The sequence below is a fragment of the Gobius niger genome (genome assembly GCF_951799975.1).
Source record: "Gobius niger genome assembly, chromosome: 21".
NCBI classification, from domain to species: domain Eukaryota; kingdom Metazoa; phylum Chordata; class Actinopteri; order Gobiiformes; family Gobiidae; genus Gobius; species Gobius niger.
Genome location: NC_136872.1, coordinates 14,082,942 through 14,107,024, shown reverse-complemented (window position 1 = coordinate 14,107,024; position 24,083 = coordinate 14,082,942). Strand labels below are relative to the sequence as shown.

Genomic DNA, 24,083 nt, shown 5'->3' with positions numbered 1-24,083 from the left:
CAATTGTTTATTGTTACCGTGTTGTTACCGTTTTGTTAAAGGATATGTTCTTACCTGAGCTTAGACGAGTTGATGCGTACCTGTCTGGTCTTTGTGCGTGCCCGTGGAAGAGCGTGGTCACTTCTAACTTCACCACATTTGGAGCTATGGGAATATACTGGGAGAGGCCAAATGCTAACAACTTCTTTGGTCAATTTGCGTGACTGAGGGCACGCACAGAGACCAGACAGGTACGCATCAACTCGTCTAAGCTCAGGTAAGAACATATCTCAGTATGTAAAAACGGCGGCCTGTTTCTTTAAGTGTGACATCACTCACAATAACAACCTCCGGGTCCAAACTGCTGAGAGCTCCATTGATAAACACAGCAAAAAACGCAACTTCATCTGAATCTCCTGCTGAAATAACAACAGATAAAAGGACAACTGTTTACACCAAATTCAAACAATAGCTCACAATTTCTCCAGGCAAAATGAAGATATTTTTATATTTGAAATAAGCCTTCATTGTGCATGGTAAAAAATAATTCGAAAATTAATGCCAGAAAAGCATAACTAATGAAAATCTAGAGTAAATGTAATATTTCTTGTAGTCGGCTCTACAACAGGTTAACATCAGATCCCATTATAATAAATAAATCGTTGGAACCGAAAGTAGAGCAATTACATCATCACTTAACAAACGTATAAGGTTGATAGAACGTGATTTAACTGTTGCCCGACTAGGTGTAGTATATCACTTTTTAACCGACACCCTCCAGCCAATCAGAATCGAGTATTCACCTAGACCATGGTATGATAAGCGATATATTGTGCAGTCGTTTTAAATGTGTCTAATGCAAATATCATACGCACAAGTTAAGATACAGCTGACAACTTTTGAACATGAACAACTTGTATTCTAGCCTGAATTTTATAACAACCTGCATGCCTTTTGAGTGTTTTCCACTAGATGGCAGCAAGTTCAAGCATATATTTTGTGCGGCGTGACTGTGAGAGGGGAAAAAAACATGCTCCTTGAGTTCCATTTTAACCTATTTAAGCCAAGTCTCAGTCTCATTTCCTCGTCATTTTTGCTCGCACATATATACGGTCTTTGGTGGTGTCAGTTTTCGCTGCCAACTCTGAAGTGTGAATGGCACCTGTAACACATTGGTTTGGTCCAGCTGAGGCCACGAGTCAATATCATCAGACCATCACGTACTCTGAATGTGCCGGAGACAAATCAACAGCATGTAGAGGGTGTATATATTTGGCTGCGGATGCGTAACAGGTTCATTTTGTCTCATTTGAGCTACATATGAGAGAAAATAGGGGCTAACAAGCAAACTCAGAAATATATTCTTTCAACCTAACTTTTGATCCGGTAAAATGACTGGAGTAGACAGTTTGCCTTGTGGCTGTCTATTGCATTGACAGTTTTGAGTTAAATGCAGATTTTTAGCTTGAGGGCATCTATATGAAACAAAGATTTAATTCACCAAGCGGCCATCTGCCTCCGGGCTCTTTGACACTGCAGATAAGCGAAAAAGCTGGCAATAGCAGCCGACTGAGGAGCGAACGAAAGCATTTGTGCACAATTGGCAACATGTTGGGAAGTGTGATTGACAGCAGACTGACCATTGGAGTTGGTAATGTAACACAAGAATCACACTTTTTTTTTTTTGTGCTTGTCGACCGCACAGATGAAGACGGAATAACAATTTGTTATACAGCGACTCTTCTCATTACATCCCATGCATTTCTTGTAGCAACTTTTGTCACAAGTTTTTTGTTTGTTTGAGTGTTGCTTATGCAAAAGTAGTCACGGTATGGCTAATAACCCTTCACATTATAGCGCGTTTAATTATGTGCTTGCAATTTTTTACCACTTTTCTTCTACAGAAATATCTCCAGCTTTACAATCATCGCGCCACAATACTGAGCACTGGCAATTACCGTCGTCACTGATTGACATGACATACTGTGTGCTGATGACATGCTCCAGGCTTCATTATATTCATTAGCTTTAGCCCAGGGCCTGATTATTCTCTGTGCAAAGTTTAGCTGTGATTGGAGTGCACATTCAGTTTCAGATAAGGTCACGTTCTCTTATTACATTGATTTATTCTTTAAAAAAAAAAATCTGAATGGCACTTGACTTAATGGATTTTGTTTCTATCAGAGTTTAAATATAAATAACGTACATTTTTATAGTTAAAGGGGCTAGATAGAAGTTGGTCATTGTTATACTCACTACTGCCACCTCAGGTCTTATGCGTAACTTCAGCTTCTATATTAAGCTCGTGCATGACGGCACTTCGGACCCGAATTAACACCTTTTTGAGTGACAGTGCAGGATTTCAGAGGCAGTTGTGGTGAGCTCATTCTACTCATTAGGACATGGAACATGGAAGATGTTGGGGGAGGAAAATACTTAGTTTTAACATTTTTAAACTCTGTACAGTATAGTCCCTTTAACATTCTTCTGTATATCCTGGCTTGCCTCCTGACTACACCATGTTCTCCAGAGTAACTCCCTATAGTACTGCTAGGAATTTGGATTTAATTGGCATGGATTCTTTTGTACGTCTTTGCCGTGTTTTGTGAGGTTCAGCGGATTTTTTTTTTACTGCAAAGAGACCTTAAATGTTCTGAAAAGGCAGCTTTTTAAAAGTAAACAAACAGCTAGCTTATGAGCTAAAAACATTTGAGACCTACAAATTTCTTCTTCTGAAACACTGAAGAGGCACAAAGACACCCCCCAAGACCCCCCCACACCTGCAGCACAGTGGAGGCAGCACGAGAGGCGCTACAGGAAACACAAAAGGGACAAAAGAGGAGGTATCCGGGCAAGACACATATGCCTTCTATCTCTGTTGTTCTGGCTAATGGACATTCACTGGAGAATAAAACAGATTAACTGCTAAGCTCTTCCCCAGAAAATGATGAAAGACTGTTGTGGAGTGGAGGGGGCTGCGCAGGAGGAAGGAGCTGACCAGTGCAGGACACCACGCTCTGAAACAGGGACAAACCCAGGAGGCTGTGCACTGTTTCAGAGGATCAGAGGAGCACTGAAGACAGTCAGACAGGTTTCCTCCTGGTGCTACAGTTTCTCTGGCTTTTAGCTCCGTGTGAGTTGTATCGTCCCCTGTGTCTTTTTTATATCTGTTTTTATTTCTATATATTATTATTTTGTATCTGTTCTATTCTTATTTTTTGTTTTAAATCTGTTTTGTTTCTATATATTGTTTTATACTCACTTAGTACTTTGTATCGGTTTGGTTTTATTGTTTTTATCATTTTATGGGCAGCACTTTTGTTGTGTATATGCGCTATACAAACAAAGTGGATTGGACTGGATTAGATTAAAGATTAAAAGATTATAATTATGTTTATAGTAGACAACGGTATTTGTACTTCTTAAATTTTCCATGTCCCTGATGCACAAGTCTATTCTTTTTGCACCAAATGCAAAGCAAATCTTCTCGTACACTACATAATCAATATGTGCATTGCCTTCTACTTCTTTGTACTTCGCTTGGTTCCTCTTCGAGAAATCCAAAAATGGCCCTCGTGATCTTGCGGCTGCTATATTTAGAGCGTCCACAAACAAACAAAAGTAACTGATATTGGGCTGAGTGAGATCATGGGTAAGTGTGGGTGTGTGTGTCCGTCTGAAGACGAAGAGGGGCGGGGTCCAGAGATGTTCTGGAGGGGTCTTATCTCAGAGGCTGTGGTGTTTAATTAGAAACCCATTGTCACCTCGCTGTGATAAGCAACAGCAGAGCGGGACAGTGAGCCTGGCTGGGCGATGCCGAAATGATTTTATTTTTTGTTTACGGGATTCGGATGAGCTGCAATGTCTCACAAACTGTCCAATATCTGACAGAGGTTTGCCTGAAAATAGAAAAGAATAAACACTAATTAAATACCGGGAGTCGTTCTTTCATCGGCAGCAATTCGAGTGACAGAGCGCTTAGTTTGACTGGACAACTAGCCTTTTATGGTAGAATTTGTATGATAATTGACAAAGATTGAGTGGAGAAGGGCTTTCAAAATGGAGGACACTTCCCTGTTCAAACGGAAGCTCTTTCAGCAGGTTGTGAATGAAACCTTTTGACGGAATTGCTTTTTTTTCCGCAAGAAAAGCTCAGATGTGTCCCCTCTTCTTCCTCCTTCTCTTTCTTGTGGTCTCCTCGTCTTTCCGTGACCTCTCCCTTGTCATGTCTCCCTTAAGGTCTTCGGCTCTATTTGGAGTCCAGGTGACGCAGGGGTCGTCTCTTTAGCTGACATTTTACACTCCTCGGTCTGCCCGCAAGATTCCTTTGTTCCAGACACGTGCCTGCAGACCCCCCATTATTGGTTTCTTAAGAGCAAATAGCAAGAAGTCATCCAATTATGATAAAAGGCCATACTTGGAGTGATATAGGTTATTCCTTTTAATCGATATCTTTCAGCAAATCACATTACTGTGAAAGAAAAATGAGCTGTTATTGTATCTTGGGACCATAAGCTATAAACAACCAATATTAGGTTTGTATTCATATGTTTTTGTATTGTGTTTATATTTATTTTTAATAAATAGGCTGGAAACAAGTTTAATAGCTAAGGCAGTAAAAGCATATACAGTGGGGGGAAAAAGTGAGTACACACATTTCTCACATTTCTGCCTAAATTGGTCATAAAATGTGGTCTGATCTTTATTAAAGCAGTTAAGTAACGTGTTTACCTTAATAACTCCTTTTCTTAGTCCCTGTGGGGGTAATACAAGTGGTTATGGGATGATTGGAGGGTCTTTTATCTCCCCCTGGTGTCTCTGGCCAGAAAACCATGTTTGCAACTTGACTACCACCGGACCGGAGCAAGCAATACACACTAATGGAATCACGAAGAAGAAGCTAACATGCTAACGGGCAAAGCTAACTGCGGGCTAACGTCACTTTAAACAGTGTTTACAGCCAAGTTAGAGTGAAAAAAATGATTTCCATTGTGTAATTGGATGTACAATATCCCTCTCTCCCTTTGCCTTTCCTGTCAGCGTAGTATTTACTCTCCAAGACAATTAATAAGTTAAAAAATCGTAACTTGCTACGACACCTACAGTTGCGCTTATGGCCTCTAGGGACAAGAGTTACTTAGTATTGCTTTAAAATCACAAGAATGATTAAACATTGTCCAAACATCCAAACACTTTGATGAAGATCAGACCACATTTCTGACCAATCTCTAGGCCCGTCACGAGAACAAGTTTAAAGTTCGATACATCGAGGCAGGAAAGTATCGCAATAAACGATATTATTGACTCTATCGATACTTGATACAGTCAACCCACAGGCATAAAAATGACAGTTAACCTTTGTTCAGTGCATAAACATATCCTAAAATACCACACAAGCTGCAATATACACAAACTATAATGTAACTCAATTTGCTTCAGTTAGTAAGTTCAATAAGTTTTGCTGATAGATGTAAACACGATAAATATCGAGCCCAAAAATATATCGTCTATCAAGCGATAAGTCGATATAGTAATTATCATGACAGCCCTATATGTCTCTCAATAGTTGTCCTTTGAATAGTTTCTCCCATCAGGCTCGTCTTTCCTCCCGTCTCCATCCCCTCCTCCGCCTCCCCCCTTAGCCCACTCCCCTCTCCCCCCCATTCTCTCTGCTCCTCGTGGCTCTGCCACCGGCGCCTGATCAGACCGAGCCGTGATTCGAGGCTTTTGGAGTGCGGTTGACTTGGGGCTGAGTGGCTGAGCGGAGAGCGCGTGTGCGGACCATGGCTAAAGGCTGACCCATGGGAGACACGATGAGCGTGAACCTGGAGGGAATGGAGATGATCGTGGTTCTGGTGGTCGTGGTGCTTTTCGTGAAGGTCTTGGAGCAGTTTGGATTGTTAGAAGCCAGTTATTATGGTAAGAGGAAGATCTACCACCTGTGGATGCTGTGGGAAGTTAGGCATTTGGCATGAGATTTGTGTCTGCAAAACTGAAATACTTACATAAGTCATTTCCCAGTTATTCTTGACATATTCAACTTTACTGCTAGATTAAGGTGGTACAATATTGGGGGAAAACCCACAAAATCCAGTTGTTTGAATACAAATTGAAGTATTTTATTGACCCTATGAAGTTTGAGGCAATTGATGAAGTTGTTGTTGCTTTTTTTTTTCATTTTCAGTGGCTCTAGATTAATCATGACTGGACATGTAGTGGGCTGCATGCCTGTTTTGGAAGGGGAACAACTCATTTCACAGTGTAAAGCCTAAACAACTTCAGAAACATTCATAGAAATCTCATGTCATAAGTATCCCGGGCATTTCGTTCGCCGAGGTCTAAACTACAGGATTAACAGGATTTATATCATCTGTTCTTATGGCGACATAATGGTTTAGTTGTTTTCAGTGGACATTATTTTACCTAATAGGCGATTATTGAATTAGTTGAATTAATGTATTCATACTGTAATAGTTTTAGTTACTTGTTGCCACCTCATTACCAATTATGACCTCACCTTTCCTTTTTGTTCTGTACGATAAACCAAATAAACCAATGACTCACACGGGCCACATATCGAATTCTTCATATGTTAGCATTGAGACACATCACTTCCTCAATAATATGAAGTTCATTAAGCTGAAATCGCATTACGTGGAATAAGAATGTGTGAATCATCTGTGCTAACTGGTTTATCCAGATGAGAGTGGGACAGCTGATCGCTGACACCTGGAACCTGCCTTTATGGAAGCTTATATTTACAACTCGAATGAAAGAGGAGACATGACGCTTTCAAGCTTATGTACTGAGTGATAGGGAATGTGCCTTATCATTTGGGTTCTGTTTCTGTCAGTGATTTGAGATAATAATAGCCGCAGTGCCCACTTGAGATTTGTTCACACATATCCTCCATAGTGTGAAACTAATATTCAAGACTTGGTCTTTTCCTGGCACCAAACCCACCTGTTATTTATGTGCACTTCTTACTACAGAGACATGCAAGCTGTTCGCCTTATTGCTGATCCAAACAAACAAAGAGCAGAAGAAGCAAGCGCCCCTTTTCCCAAATGTATAAAGAATTTGATTTAAATAATGTCTGAAGTAAACTTTTTCACTTGAGTATTTTTCAAACTGAAATCAGCCACATGCCCGCAGGTCTATTACGATGACACTTTTGATTAAGCTGCGCGACGTGGTAATTAAGAATGCTGTTAATTATTTAAAGCCAGTGGGTTGACATTGGAGAAAGAGAGATTGATCACCTTAACAGGATTTAGAGCCTCTATACAAATATGAAATTTGCTTAAAATTCAGTGATCAGCAATCCACCTGGGAGTGGGGTGTCCTTTGTGTCAGTCCCAAGCCTGGACAACTGGAGAGGAAGGGCCTTTGGAAAATTGTAATCATATTTAGTCATATAAGTTCATTCTGAAACAACTTCAAGCAGTACTAAGTAACCTGTTTACCTTAATAAATCCTTTTCGTAGTCCCTGTGGGGGTAATACAAGTGTTTATGGGATGATTGGAGGGTCTTTCATCTCCCCCTGGTGTCTCTGGCCAGAAAACCAGGTTTGCAACTTGACTGCCACCGGACCGGAGCCACCAATACACACTAATAGAATCACGAAAAGAAGCTAACAGTATTTACAGCCAAGTTTGAGTGAAAAATGGATTCCCATTGTATAATTGGATGCACAATATCCCTCTCTCCCTTTGCCTTTCCTGTCAGCGTAGTATTTACTCTCCAAGACAGTTAATACGTTAAAAAAAACGTAACTTGCTACGACACCTGCAGTTGCGCTTATGGCCTCTAGGGGGAAGAGTTACTTAGTACTGCTTTAATATCCTGACTCCGAAAGGTCTCATTATGTAAAATGTCAGTCTCTACAAGCATGTTCTGAAATGCATGGGGTTTGTGTAGTAATTGCACAGTGTTCAAATGTTAAGGCAATGACATATTTTTTTGCCGCTTTCATCAAATCCCATGGCAACGTCATCAAGCCTTACGAGAAAAGGAAATTCAACATTCAACTTGTGGATCGGCCAGAGTGCGCTGTGGTTATTTTTAGGTGAAACAGCCTGATTGCTTGTGCAGTGCTCTCTGCCTAAATATGAGATGCTTGAAAAATAAGAAGTGCTGGTTTTGTTTTTGCTGCTCTGTGGTTCTCTGTGCTCGCACTTGATGGCGTTTGGTTAAAAATAGATTTGAGGCACAGCCGGACGTAAATGGCTCTTTTGAGTGTGTGTTTGGTGACACTGAGCGACTGTGGTTTGCCATGAGTGCACCAGAGATATGACAAGCCTGCCACAAGCGCGTGTGATAAGGAGTTTGGGGAGGAAGGGGGGGGCTAATCTTTGGTTTAAAAACAAAACAAATCATAGCTGCGAATGGAAGACAGACCTGTTGTTTGACGTCAATAACAAAATGGGATTTCTTTCTAAGTGGTTAGTTTTAACGCTGTTTGATTGAACGAAGTGACTTGGTTTTTTCAGCTCAAACAAATTATTTTGTTTTGCCCAGTTTTCCCGTATTGTTTCCATTTTTTTTGTAAATTGCCCAATTTTTGCCCCATTTTTTTTTCTTATTTTTGCCCCAATTTTTTCATATTTTCCTAAATTTTTCTCCCCTAATTTTTGCTAATTTTTCTTAATTTATTCCCATTTTTTACCTTAATTTTTACGAAATTTTCCCTTAATTTTGCCACAATTTCTCCATATTTACCCCCATATTATTCCCCATTTTTTAATTGAATTTTTCCAGAATTTCTCCCAATTTTCCCCCATTTCTTTCCCAAATAATTCCCCATTTTTCACACATTTCTTGACATTGGTGATGAACCCGACATTGTAAATTTGCACATCTTCCACTCATTATTGTTTGGTTGTAGATGAGAAATAGTGTAGGTATTGGAAAAAGTGTTGTTCAGGTATCGGTATGGCAAGCCAAGTATCGTTCCTGACATCAGCCCTATAAATACATTTCGCCAGTCACTAAATGCTTTATGAATATTGATGCTGGATTTGCATCATGCTGAGATGTAGGCATCGGAGCGCGGGCCTGCGGCAAAATAGAGGATTACCCAATGAATATCAGCTGAATGAATCAACATGTTTAATCTACATGGCAAAGAAGTTGTTTTAAAGCTTTAATGAATTATAGGTTGGTTCAAATATCTGCTGAATCTCTTTGCTTGACATGTGACAGATGTGCCAGCAGAGGGAGGCAGAGATCCAGAATCAGCACTGAGCAAACATTCCCATCATGAGGGAATATTTAAGGCAGGTTCATTCAGCCAAACCAATATGATGTTATGAAATCATTTTGATATTCAACTGCCTTTACAGCAACTTTACAGAAGATTTAACCACATTGTACATTTGGGCTCTTGATAATACCACGCACACACAATTCTCAGCCATCACAATTAGGGTTTATGCTGCCTTAGGAAACCTATTCCACCTGCTGAGCTACTGACACCAATTATTTTTCAGATATCTCCAGACAGACTCATTTAACTTTGCCGTAATATTCATTTTTGTCCACACTTAAAGTCGTTCTCCCTCTCATCAATCACAGCAATTCAAATGGAGCTACTGTCAGCATCTTATTGTATGGTTTCTGTAGACTCCCATTTTCTGACCCATTGTTTTGTAGGATGTGATGAAAAATCTTTCTGGGAAAAAAAAAAACTTTCACACATAACTCCGCCACCTCTCAATATAACTCTCCCCAAAATATGCCGCTATTTGCCGCGATCAATTCCAATATGTTGATGCCGTCGCGCTCTTGAGAATGAAAAAGGATTGTTTTCCCTTTTTTGCCATTATAATTCGAAAAGAGAAAAGATGTTTTTAAATGACTGTCGTGAGCAGACGGAAAAGAGGAGGTTTGGTTTTGGCTGGAGAAAAGTTGCTCTGTTAGCGACATAACGACATAAGGGATGGTCTAAACTTTGAAGAAATGTTAATCAGAAAAAGATGATCTGGTCTGGATGCACGTTTTGTCGGAATACTAATACTCCTTTCAGGTATTAAAGTGACACATTTACTGTAAGTGAATATTTTCTACTCTTACGCAGGACACACATTTGTTGATATCCTAATTGTATTTTTGCCTTAATCTCTTAAAGCAGAACTAAGTAAGTCATACCTCTAGAGGCCAGAAGCGCTACTGCAGGTTTCATAGCATGTTACGGTTTTATACTCATTAATTGTCCCTGAGAGTAATTACTACACTGACAGAAAAGACAAAGAGAGGATATTGTTCATCCAATTACACAATGGAGGTAATTTGTTTCACTCAAACTTGGTTGTAAATATTGTTTAAGTGGCGCTAGCCCGTAGTTAGCCTGTTAGCTTCTTCTTCGTGATTCTATTAGTGTGTATTGCGCCTCCGACACGGTGCAGGGAAAGTTGCAATTGTGGTTTTCGCTTGTATTACCTCCAGAGGGACTATGGAAAGGATTTATTAAGGCAAACAAGTTACTTAGTTCTTCTTTAACCCCCGCCTGAACCGAGCACATTTTCCCCAGTTTGACATTACTCAAATCTAAAAGGTTGTTGAAAAAAGCGTCAAAATTGCGACCAAAACGACAATAACACGTCTAAAAAGGGACAAAAAAGCGACTAAAATGTGCCAGAAAAGCCACAATAGCACAATAAAAACGTGATGAAAGAGCGACAAAAAAGTGACAAAAAAGCAACAAAAATGGTGATGTAAAAGCAACAGAAAAAATTACAAAAAGGTTCTAAAATTTTATATAAACAACAAAAAAGTTACTATCACCTATCACTTTTTTTTGTTTTTGTCACTTATTGGTGATACTCTTAATGAAAGTTGGTCATTGTGATCATTTCAGGGGCCTTCGCCTGAAAAACATCGAGGTTCCCCTTGAACTGCAATCTTGATTTAACTCCTAGATTAGGCTCTGTATGGATTCTACGATAATAAGTAAAACAGCAATGGCAGTGGACATTTGTTATCAACGTTCTCCATTCATTTGCCATTAAAGCCAAATTTGAACAACTTACATCTCATACTTGGCCTACTTATTCTGCAACGTCTGAAAAACGAATGTTCACAAAGATTAAAGAGACAGATTGGAAACTGAAGCCTTAGTTCTACTTTCTTTATCTTTTCTCAGCTGCGCTAACATCGATCCGGAGCTTAACAGCACCTTATCACACGTATTATCCCTAAGCCCCACCATGTTTGGCCGTAATATATATCGGCTTCACTGCTTTGCCATTGATCAAACATAATCGCTCACACATTTGTGCAGGTTCTTCCGGCCTGTTTTATATCCGCGTTCACAGTTCCTTCGAGAAATTATCGATTTTTTTTACCTCCTGAGTTTCTGCTCTTCGTCATATTTCATGTTGCGGACACTGGCTCCAGTCTGTTGTGTAATGCCCCGCCAGCCCCCCCCCCCCCCCCCACCCCTCCAACCAACTTGCCCTGCTTCTTTTTTTACTGTCCAGGCTAATGCATATTCTCCATTGACCCCTCGCTCTAGTCTTGGCGGTGACTGGCACTCTGCGGCCGAAAGAAAGCCCACGTTGTAAATCACAGGACGTCACGAAAGGCGCCACGATGTGCTCCCTGGCCCGGCGCGTCTCTCACGGGTCGCTGTCAGGGAGGAGGTGACAGTGCCAATGTGCCCGATATATCTGAGCGGAGGAGGTCAATGTTATCAGCGCGAGCACACTGTCCGGAGCTTTATCTCACTGCCCATTTACGGACAATGACGGCGACTTGTTCCCGTGTTGTAATTGGGCTAATCCTACAGTCTATGGGCTAATCCCCTGACCAGCATGTTTTGGAAGGAAGCTGGAGGAAACCTGGATGGCTGCCGTCAGTCTCCTCTGATCCTCTGAAACGGTGCACCGCCTCCTGGGTTTGTCCCTGTGTCGGAGCGTGGTGTCCTGCACTGGTCAGCTCCTCCATCTCCTCCTTCCTCTTCCTCCTGCGCAGCTCCCTCCACTCTACAACAGTCTTTCACCATCTTCTCCACCTATTGTGAAGCCTCCACTGTGCTGCAGGTGTTGGTGCCTCTTCAGTGTTTCAGAAAAAGGAATTTGAAGGTCTCAAATGTCATCAGCTCATAAACTAGCTGTTTGTTTACTTTTAAAAAACTGCTTTCTTCAAGGCCGACAAAGACTCTCTGTGTTAAAACAATCCGCCATACCCCATAGAAACATGGCAAAGATGTACAAAAGCATGTAAAACAGTGTGGAACACAGAAACCACAAATGCAGTTCTCAGAAAAAGGCAAAAAACACTGCTGTACCAAGGCAAAGGGAGTTGCTGCTTGTTTGCGCTGCACGTGAAACTCAAAGCACAAACAAACATTTGCAGGAAACACGCTCATGAGGCTCAGACAATGCTATATTTGCAATTGTTTCTTTCAATAATGAACCTAATGTATCTTATATTAGGCTAATGATTGGCCGCCTGCAGTCAAAGCAAAGCAGCAACCAGAAACGACTTGGCGGTGTCCTGCTCCCGGCAAAGTTACGCTGAGGAGAGGCGAGTGGCTTTAGAATTAATTTACACCAATGAAAGCACCCGTGACTAAATAAATGCTTGTATTTGCTTCTGATTTGACATAGCGTGATTTTAAATGAACTAGTTTTGGTTTACAATGAGACAGAATCTTTCATACTTTTCACACAACCAGGTTTGAACTGAGTTTGGCTTTACCCGCATCTAAAAGCTTCTTCAAAAAAACGTCAAGATAGCGTCAAAAATGAAACAAAAACTGGGATGAAAATGCAGCAAAAGAGCGCCAAAAACGTTATGTAGGCCTTGGTGTGGGGTTAAGGGGTTATAAAAGCATCAATTAACAAACAAATAAAGTAATGGAATAAGGTTCCTTCCAACAAGCTCAAAGTTTCTAAACGCCATGACTCATTTGGTAAGTGGCAGCGGGATATTAAGAGCATCGACTTTTGTTTTCGCTTCTGGCACCTCTTGAAAACAAGTGACCGCAGAGGTGAAAGCACATACATTAAGGCACTTTGGGACTTGCATAGATTTTGCTGATTGATGACATCCATATGGCGCCATTGTTCTAACTGATGCAATGAAAGTGCAATGTACTTTCTGTGCATCTGAATCCACACAATTGCCTAATGTAATACATAAAACACGAAGCGGCCCATTGGCAAAATATCCCATGTGGCGCCGAGCCCAGCGGCAGAAAAGTTGTCTGCCCCTGGATTACTTATGTAGGCGCTTTAGGGTCAGAATCCGCATTTGCATGAACACATTTCTTTTTTTTTTTGCACCTGGCGTATAGCGCGGCGCGTACGGCGCGGCTCCTGTGCTAATCCACGGCTGATTGCGCCCGCCGCTTCTCCGAGGGCTGCCCCGGTTCACGGCTCGTAATTGCCTTCCCCTTCACACGCGGCGCCTCAGTAAATATGACAGGCCCATTTTAATGTGCCCAGGCAAACATAACCCTAACAATAATAGGCGCTTTGCATGCCTGAGCAAATGGCTGCAGGTGTCGCCTAATTATATCAGCCACTTGTACCCGCCGCTGATCTGTAAACAGGGAGACGACCGCATCCCGCTTTGATTGATGAGGCCTTAGTCCGACCCAACTCCTCATTCCAGGCTTTGAGATAATGCCGGGCAGGGATTTAATGGGATCTGCGCTCTAAGGATGTTTGTGAAAAGTTGGTACAAAACCAGAGGCTGTTCCTTGAAATTACTTCCGTACCTGGTTGTGGGTAATCGCGTTGTATCAGTGTTCATTCTAATAGGGCTGGAAGTGGGAACCAATGTGTTGCATGGACGGTAATTTAGTGTATATTGTTGACAAATTTGGTTTCTCCGACTTTGACTTTTTGCAGAGTGGTCATAACCAGACATTTAAGGGTCCAACCTGTGAACAGTAAGCCGTCGTCATGTCCTTGTGTAAGACATAAGCCTTGTCTGTGTTCGAGTTTGGCGTAGCCTGGGTCGCCTCCCACAGGTTTGGTGGCGATCCAATCACTTATTTCCAACATGTTGCCCAAATGAAGACATATCACAGACCCAGTATCATTCACAGTGAACCTAATCAGTTTCTCATTTTTATTAGTTTTCCATTTCTTCATCCTTGGGTCTGTTTTGATGCCAATGTGTTGCTCTGAATAGTTAATCCGCCTTTCAATCAAACCTGTCTGAGCTCGTAGCTTTAGCACGAGCCCCAGACTATACGTATTTGTAAAGGAAAACCATGTAGTCTGGCTGTCGAGGCCAGCTTGGTGATGTTCGGAGCGGTGGCATTGTTTTGGTCAACCAGTCAGTCATTTGTTTTTGCGGTTGTGACCAACGAATGGTATGAGAAAAAAAGATTTAGGGATTTGCTCTAATAATGATGGATTTATTGTGAAGGTAAAAAGAAGGTCAGACAAAGTCAGGCAGTAGTTGGGAAAACAGTACATGCAATCTTTTTCTTGATCCATGTCTAAAGGTCTGCAGAAGCAGATGAACAATAAGACGACAGGTTTGTCACTCAGTCTTATCTTTATCGCGTTCTGAGATAAGGGATTTAAAGGCAAAGCCGGTGACATCCTCAACCTGGGAGCATCTTGACATTTTAGACACCCTTGTGGGCCCGAGGAGAATAGACCACATCTATTTAGCGAAGGTATGACAGCACGGTGGGATCTGATCTGTCTTGTGCATTCTTCAGAGCACGCAGTTATCTTCTACATAGAAATACCTTCTTTCTATGGAAGTGAAGGTACTTGATCAAATGTAAAAAATGTCTGCGTTTACTTGGGTAATTTACTTTAAAATAGGCCTAAAAGACTAACCTGACAGACTACATCAAAACGTTGAGTTCATCAAATTTAATTTACATCTTGTTTAGATATTTTAGGAGCATGATACTTAGTAATCGACAGGTCTACAGCCATCAAGTGGCACCTTAGTACTAAGTAACTTGTTAACCTTAATAAATCCTTTCCTCTGGGGGTACTACAAGTGCTAATGGGATGATTGGGGGGTCCTTCATCTCCCCCTGGTGTCTCTGGCCAGAAAACCACAATTGTAACCATTGCCTGCACCGGGTCGGAGTCACCAATACACACTAATAGAATCACGAAGAAGAAGCTAACAGGCTAACGGCCAAAGCTAACTGCGGGCTAGCTCCACTTAAACACACAAGTTCGAGAAAAATTATCTCCATTGTGTAATTGGATGTAAAATATCCCTCTCTCCCTTTGTCTTTTCTGTCAGCGTAGTATTTACTCTCATGGACAATTAATAAGTAAAAAAACACAACATGCTACGACACCTGCAGCGGCGCTTATGGCCTCTAGGGGCATGAGTTACTTAGTACTGCTTTAAAGAATGAAATGGACTCTTTATGAAAAATGGCGCTGAACTGGAAAGCATTCATTTGTTGGTATTTTTTGTTTCATACCTCTATTTTATGAACCATAAAGTCGTGCCTATTTTTCTTTAGAATAAAAAAATATAACTCAAGTGTTTTGTTTTTCTCCCAGTGTGATTCATAGATAGTTGCCAAGCTGCTTATTCAGCCAGTTTGTATTTTCAAAGCAGCTGAACGTTGGCCGTGGATTAAACTCATTGCTTTGTCTCCTGTGCATTCCCTCACTCAACCAGCAGTAATGTTTAAGGCAAACGTATATTACTCAAGTTTTAATGCTTTACAAATGATCACTGTGAGATCTTGGAAACAGGCATGGAAGGAACTGCACGGTTTTAGGACCGCATATCTGTCAGATTGTTTGCAGCGATCTTCCCTTTCCCATTATCTCCCCTCAATCGAACTGCATTTTTGTAATTTTAATCTCGCAAAGAAGATCGCCCTGTCAGATCAGTGATTGCGGCACTTCTTGAGGAATGTGTCTGTCACCGAACTCTGACTGTGATTGTGGGGAATTGGCGTTTGGCTAATGGGCAAGATGTCTATGTAATATTTACCTGACAACACTGTGATTGAATCGCGTTAGATGCTCATCCCGCCGCCGTCTCCCACTTCCCCTCCTGTTTACCCCCTGTTGCCTCCATAATTTATTGCTCGGTTAGCGGATGTCCGTGCTCGGAAGAGTGTGTGATTGGGCGCGTCGTATTTTATTTTCTCCACGTTTTATTAACAGTCAATATTCAGGAAGCTTTTTTTTTGGCGCCGGAGGCTATGTGTCCATCTTTTTTTGCCTCGAGGCGGGGGAATCTTTGGCTGCGTAGAGCAGAGCGGAATGCCCCCGTTGGCCGCCTGCCCCGCGCCCTTTAATGATGCTGTGATGGGACGCGGGAGGCATTGATGTGGAGCCAGTCGCGTGCACTTGTTGGCTGCGAAATGGATAACGCGGTTCAGAAGCCGCCGCTGCCTCCGGATGACAGTTTGCATCATGGGGAGAAAACACGGTGATCAGCAAGCAGCACACATCACTGGGGGACTTGTACCCTGTCAGAGTGTATTGTCAAGGGTTGTGTTTTATTTTGAAGCAGGAGAAGCAAAACAACTACTTAAGTCGGGTTTTGGCATGAAAATTCCACATGGGGAGACTAGACTGGGAATCTCATAGCAACATCAGTCCTAATGATTCCTTTATAGTATGGACAGTAAAGCCTCCAGTACATTTTTAAAGGCAGTGTACTACTTTGTTTACTTTCATCAGTCAAACTCCCGATGGCTTTACTGTAGCTCGAATTCTTGCAGTCAGATTTTTTTTGTGTGTGTTGAATGTGTGCTCGAAATTGCATATCGACTGGGAGTAAAGGAGTGGGAGTTTTCTGGGGTTTGCTGCAAACTCTGAAATGAAAAGGGCTGTTGTGCCGGGCCACTCTAATGACTACAGCCTACACAGGGCCAGTAGAGGGTGGTGTGCTCTCAGTTCTCTCGCACACATGAACCCAGTGAACATATGGGCATCATGCTCAAGGATTATTCCCCCTTTTGTATGTTGCATGTCGAAATCACAATCCCGCGACTCCCTCCTTTTCCTTTCTGCCAGGCACATTCTTTTATACGGCGTTTTCAATCTCTTTAGGACTGTTTGGAATCTCAATCTGCTTCTGAATGAGCACGGAGTGGGCTGCAAATCCTCAAAAGCCAGTTAGTACAGATGTCGTTTTGAATATTTTAGGTTTAGCGAAATGGAAGGTAGCAGCAGATGTTTACTGGGCTTGCACACTGATTTTCGCAGTCGAATCGGAATTTGCGATTTGAGCGGTCACCATCTTCAAAGCCGGTGCTTATTTCTTTGCAAATGTCAAAAATCTAATTGGCTTTGTGTTTTTTTTTTTCTTCTTCAGATAATAAAGCTTGTTTGTGTTGGATGAAATGTGTGCTCGCATTAGTTCAAGGTTGCCGCACTGCTGGCTGAAAAGATCTTCTTCAAAGCAGGTTTTAAGTAATGTGTACATAGCGCTCTGAGAAGCACCCCCTCCCCTCCGCTGCCTGCGCTCCCCTCCCCTCCCCATTCTCTCCCTCACTCATAGCCAGACTCTCTCTTCTTCCCTCCGTTAGTTTGCAGTGAAGCGACCACAGCGGCAGAGACTAACAAAGTGACAGTCACAGAAGTGCTTAGTTTTATTAGAGTCTTTTATATAAAAAAAGCCAAGGCGGACGCGGGCTTTGCGAGTTTCCCCTTCTTTTGACGGACTTTGCCTGAAAGAGAAACTTTTCCCAGGCTGGCTTTGGCGGGAGGCAGGTGGAGCGGAGGCGGGCTGGCGTAGAGCTGGAGTGGGTACAGGGCAACTGGAGCTCGGGACCAGGTGGAGGCACCGGTCCTGGGAGTCCGGCGGAGGGTGAGGAGACCGGGTCGGGGTTCGGGTCTGGACTGGGATCCGGGTATGGTGGTGGTGGAAGCGACAGCGGCGCAGAGTGGGTCGAGGGGGGAGCGATGCTGAGTGCCATCTGGGAGACGGAGGGGCTTCAGACGGTGGGGATCGTGGTGCTGGTGTTCGCCTCCATCAAGCTGCTCCACCTGCTGGGGCTCATCAGCTTCTCTGAGGGTAAGGCGACGCCACTTCTACCTATGCCAGGGTGCTCTTGGAGGATGGGTCAAAAGCAGAGAACAGATTTCCCTTTGGAGGCAAAACCTTAACAATCACCTTGACACAACTTCTTCAACTTGCATTTTACCTTTGATGGACAGATAAAAGGTTGAATATGTAGCTTTAACCTGGGTATTTCAAAATACTTTAGGGCACTTCTGTCTTCATATTTATGGGATAATGTTATGAGGGCTCCAATCCCACTCCTTCTGCCGCAGTGACCAGGGTATAGTTCAAATTACGATACTGGCAAACATGCTGATCTGCCCTGGGAAGAGAGTTTGACTATGGACAGGATCAGAGAGTTTGGAAAAATGTCTAGGCTTTAAAATTTAGAGGCATCTAATGGATTGCTCTGTGCAATGTGTGTGGCCATACTGCCTTTGCTCTGCCCGACCCCGTCAGACTTTGGAAGCTAAGCAGGGAAGGGCCTGGTCGGTACTTGGATGGGAGACTGTTTTGGAAGACGAGGAAGGAGAGTGAGTGAGTGAGTGAGTGGTGGGGCCGATGGTGCAGACTGGTTGCCTTGCTTCTGTCAGTCTACCCCAGGACAGCTGTGGCTATAACAGTACCTTACCAGTGAATGAATACTACAATGTAAAGCGTCTTTAAGTGTCCAAAAAAGCACTATATAAAACCGATGCATTATTAACGTATGTCAAAGTGTTGAGTGGTGTTTTGAGATGGACTAAACATGCAGGATCACTGAAACAAATCAAACATTTCACATTAAAACTTGGTTAAGCCAGTTTTGCATGCTGTGTCTGCCCTTCCTAGAAATGATTTCATAGGGAAACTGCTTACACTCTCATTACCAGCATTTCCCCGTTTAGAATTCTCGGCAACTACTTCAAAACCACATTGAGGCTTTTATGACTGCCGTTTATAATGTTGGGGGTTAATTGAGGTTTCCGTTGCAAAGCAAAGTTAGACAAACGGATGAGCATTATGAATATATGATGGTAGAAAGCTCGGGAAAGTGCTTAGAGATGAGAATGATGAAATTGCCATGGCTTTAGCAGAGTGCTCAAAGCCACTGGTTATGAAGAGCCGGGAGTCGTTCTGCGGGCACCATATTTGTCAAGAGTAAGTAAACAGTTTAGTTTGGGATGTGCTGTACAGTTGCCTCATTAAGTCGATACAAGAGCCGTTGAAACTCTTCAGCCATCGACTCTTCAGTACGCGCTTTATCTGCTAATTGGGGAAATTATTCAAGGAGCTTTTCGCTAAGTACTTTTTCGAAGTGATAGGGAAGTAAAAGCAATCCCGTCTTTCAAGTGGAAAACAGTGGCCCGACCTGGAGGAGTGTTTGGAAGAAGCGCAGCTGCGTATTGGCTTTGGTGGTGTTATTTTAAATCCACACGGGACTACTTATGTTCTCATTCGTGAGGCTCGCTCACACTAACAGTTTATATGCTTCGCCAAACAGCCAAGGACTCAAACCTCCGCGAACTGCCTTTGTTTTAAGGCACAGCTGACATAATATTGATTCTCGCGGCGCGGCGGCGTGATGGAGACGTCAAAGAGCAGGGAGTTGCTTTGACTGTGAATGTGATCGGCAGTGTCAAGGATCCGCAGTATAGGTTAATTACTGATTGAATAGCGGAGAATACCTGATATCTAATCCGTTATAAGCCGTCACATGGTCAATACAGCGATGATGGATGGGCCCTATGTGTTTCAAGGCAGTGCATAAAGAAACTGGCACGTATATTCTAGACTTTTCAATCAGCCTTTTTCAACATCAGCAATTATTTACAACATTCTTTGCAAATAGATAAACATCCATGGGGTCTCATTGTGCATAATTACCTGCTAACCCTGAAGTTTAGCCCTCTACCAATCTAATTCTTGTCAAAAAATGTTTTCCCTTAAATAGCACAGCATGAGTGATTTGAATAATGTGGTCTCTGTAAGGTTTACAACACAATCGTGCACTTCTGAAAATGATTATCACTTTAATCTATTGTTAATTACATCAGCAATTATCGTCCCTTAAACAAATAGGTCTATATATGCTCCATTTAACTGCAGTGTCAGCATGATCGTATCTTTAAATTACTCTACTAATTAAAATTTGCATTTTTGTTTATAACTGCGTCCATCAACATTTCCTTAAGCCCTTTGAAAGCATTAGTAGTACCTCAATATCTCATTAAAAGTTGGCTTATATCGGCGTTTATTGCTTGTTAATATTCTAAGTTGACTTGAATGCACTGTACCTTTTCAGTTCTGTTCCTGTCCAAGTCTCTTCTACTACCTCTCGTCGATACGCCAGGGACTGTAGTGCGGTACACATGCAGTATTGGCTCCACATTGTCACACTCAGACATGCTCACAGCTGGACACGGCCCTCTCCAGGCTCATCCTGTACTAGACGCCACCTGAGCAGCTCCCCGGAGGGTTCAGAGCATGTGAGGTTCCACTCTGCCGTTTTTTGTTTTGTTTTGTGCGGCTCGCAGACAGGGCTCATCTGGACTCTAGTTTTCGACCGCAGTACTGTAGCCTCAGCTGGCAGTGGACGAGATGAAGATGTCGGAGAACGCCCGTTGCACAAGAGGAGGGTCATAGCTGCCCTTCTGGGAGCGCTGTGTTGTAATCCCCTTGTGCACCAGAATGGAAGAGCTCCAGACCTACGAGAGCGAGCCAGGAGTCGAACAAGATCGTTGCATCAGAGTGCGCACAATCGCCAGAGCGTTGCTGTGAATGTGAGACGAGCGGCCAAGTCTGAACACTTTTGATTAGAAATACAACAGGACTGACGCTACAAACTGTCCATTAGAGGTTCTCAGACTGTGGTGCAATCAGAGACAAGTTCATCTGTACCTTTCTCTTTTGTTTGTCCATTTTATAACCATCTCAGTCAGCTTTACATCCGATTGACTACAGTCTAGAATTCTGGGCACTGCAACATTACACCCAGGAGAAAATTTCTCTTTCATCCCTGCGCTGTAAGTGTTTTTCGTGGTACATTTCACAGGAGCAGCATGCTTTAGTCCTTCAATAGAGAGCTATTACAACATAGTGCTGAGCATAGCGTCAAAGGTTGCAGACTAATCAGATTGTCAGCCTGTGATAAATTACGGGCACAGGTATGTTCACTGCACATATACTATCTGAGGAATAACCTTGCTTTCTTTGTGTCTGGCTGCACCTATTTATCACTATACTCCGTGATTGCTGCTAACATGTGTAAACTTTTGTTCTTTCCTTGGTGAGACGACTTCAAAGGAGGTCACATGTGTGAGAATTGCATTGTATTGGATAGGTTATGCAGCTCCTTCTGTATTACCTGTGGCACTTTTTCATGTGTAATGGAGGAGTAACCTTTTCTGCTTGTTACTTCACACATGCATGGTGTAGTATTTTGCAATCTTTGTTTGCTTTGGTCATTTCTTCTTGATAAGCTGAAGTGCTGAAAACCTGTATTTCCTGGATTTTGCTGCATAACTAGATATATCCCAGAAGTGTTATCCGCATTTCCAAAGCCCACGAACCATCACATAATTGTTTTGAGTTGTTTTGCGTTCCAAACTCCGCCATCAGTTTGCTTGCCTGCCTTCACAACTAGTAAAAAGCAGTAATGGTTTGTTCTATTTGTTCGACTGTATTTTCCAGACTATAAGTCACTCCTGAGTATAAATCGCATGAGCAAAAAAAAATGCATAATGAAGAAGAAAAAACACATATAAGACGCTCTGAAGTTAAAGTCACACCAGCCAAAACATGTATATTGAAGAAGAAGAAAACATATACAAGTCGCTCCGGAGTATGAGTCGCACCAGCCACCCTGGTGCACTGTTGACAAGCCTCTCCCGGCAACTTATTGTTCAAACACCCATTTGCGAACTCGTTCCTCTAGCTGTGGACATCTAGCTTTTAGCCCGCAATTAGCTTTTTTTTGTTTTCTTCATTGCAGTAAGTCTCTTTTCGGGCATTTGTGTTCAGTCTTAGTGGTAAACAAGTCAAGAGTGCACTCTAGCGGCTGTCAGTGTGAAAATAACGAACAAGTGAAATTACATATTTTGATATATAAGTCGCACCTGAGTATAAGTCGCACCCCCAGCCAAAAAATTGCAACTTATAGTCCGAAAAAAGTTAAGCCATTTGTTCTGTTTCACCTGTTGAGCCCAGTACATGAACAGCTCCATTGCTGTGACTCACACATACTCTGGGTAAACTGAGTAACGGGCAGACAGACTCATGCAGAAGATGGACAGAAGGCGTATCTGTTTGCATTTCTACCATTAATCAACCTTTCGGCTGTCCATTTACGGTGAACCGGAGCACACTCTATTTTAGTGCTGATGTCTATCTAACCAGGTTTCTGTATTCCCTGTGTCCTCGATGGGAATTTATTGCAGGCGTCGGGTGTGAGCGTTTTCCCTGTTGTTTTCACTTATCGAAAGTGTTGTGTGTGCTACGGCCAATCGTCGAAGCCGGCTGCAAACAGTCCGCCCAGGGACATAGTCTTCAGTGCCGAGGTCAGGCCCTGGTCAAACTCCAATTTGGTGCCGTGGATCAAATGCAGGTCGCGGAAGAGTGTCAAGTTCACTGTCAGGTAGTGCGTCACGGGTGTGTGAAAAATTGGCTCGGAAAAGTGGCCACTGTCCCCGAATGGCTGTTGAAATCTTGATGCAAATGCAACCTTTTCTTGCTGTTATTTTGTTGGCTCACACGTGTGATCTAGCACCTCTGTCACGAGCATCATCGGCAGTCACATCACGTCTCCGCAAAAGCCGTCACGGAGTCAACAGTGTCCCTCCAAGTTCTAAAATGCTCTTTAACTTCCCGGTGAGGGATTAGCCACACTATGAACAGTAACAGCATATTGTTCATTTTGTTAAGTGCAGAGACACACGCGCTGCTTTATGGCTGCGGCAGTTTCTTACAAGATTGTTTTTTTTTCTCTCTATTTTGCTAAAATCGCACATCCATCATCGAAGCAGGACTGTTTAGCTTCTTTCATCTTTCCGAATGGCAGCTTTTAGCTTCTGCCCCATAATTTAATTGAGGATATCCATCTGGCGAATAAATCCAAGTTGCTTACAGATTAAAAGTTTTCTTCTCACTGCGTAGGTGGTGCTTGCTTTTTAGATGCTCGTATTGTCTTTTCTACGTGCATCTATCAACTAACCCAATTACCCTGTGGCCTTTCACAATGATTCCTCTTTAGGAAGCGAAAGTGATTGATTCGACCTTTGTGTCCTACACAATAAGACCTCCTTGTCTTTCCAAAGGACGCCACCTATTGAATAACACACTGCTACTAAAATTGATCTTTATTCTCCCATTGTGCCTATTTATTAAGTTAATGATCTAATTTTAGATCCAGATATTCACAATCTCTCGCCTGCCCAACAAGCCACGACTGCTTTCTAAATTGCTAGAGAAATAACAATGTCTTATACAGGAGTTTTACCATTGGTGCAGGACTCAGAGACATGAACTCGAGACATTGCGCTAGTCCTATCATTCAAGTCAGTCTATGCTTCCACAGAAAAGGGATAAATACCCTCTCAGAGCGTCATAGTGATACACAAGCAAACATTAAGTAGCTCAGAGTAGGCGCCTGAGCACCAGTACTCCCATTGTGCCTATTTATAAAGTTAATGATCTAATTTTATATCCAGATATTCACAATCTCTGGCTTGCCCAACAAGCCACGACTACTTTCTGTTCAATATCCAGTGTCTGGCATATAATTAATTGCAAATCATTTTCTATTCTGTCTCAATTCAATCACAGATTTATTTGTTATGTGTCTCAAATGCGGAAGACTCCATTGGCTAATTTCATCATTCAGAGTGGATATTAAAGGAACAGGCTGCCGTTTTTCCATACTGAGATATGTTCTTACCTGAGCTTGGACAAGTTGCTGCGTACCTGCCTGGTCTTTGTGCGTGCGGTCAGTCACGCAAAAGTAGATATTACTGTACGGAGGTCGTGAATAGGGAAAACATCTTCGGTCTTTTTGCGTGACTGAGCTTAAAGACCAGACAGGTACAAATCAACTCGTCTAAGCTCAGGTAAGAACATTTCTCAGTATGGAAAAACAGTGGCCTGTCCCTTTAAAACC

The 24,083-nt window shown here is 42.4% G+C and overlaps 1 protein-coding gene across 4 annotated transcripts in view; it reads left to right on the top strand.

Moving 5' to 3' along the window:
- Positions 1-24,083, top strand: part of kcnip4a (potassium voltage-gated channel interacting protein 4a) — a 162,811-nt gene that overhangs the window by 103,687 nt on the left and 35,041 nt on the right. The window contains exon 1 of one of the 4 annotated variants that reach the window (XM_079580412.1): positions 17,502-17,962. The exons of the other annotated variants lie outside the window; for them this stretch is intronic. Coding sequence (XP_079436538.1) covers positions 17,851-17,962 — 112 coding nt within the window. The 5' untranslated portion in view covers positions 17,502-17,850. Of the gene's footprint in view, positions 1-17,501; positions 17,963-24,083 lie in introns of those variants that run through there. 4 annotated transcript variants of the gene reach the window in all.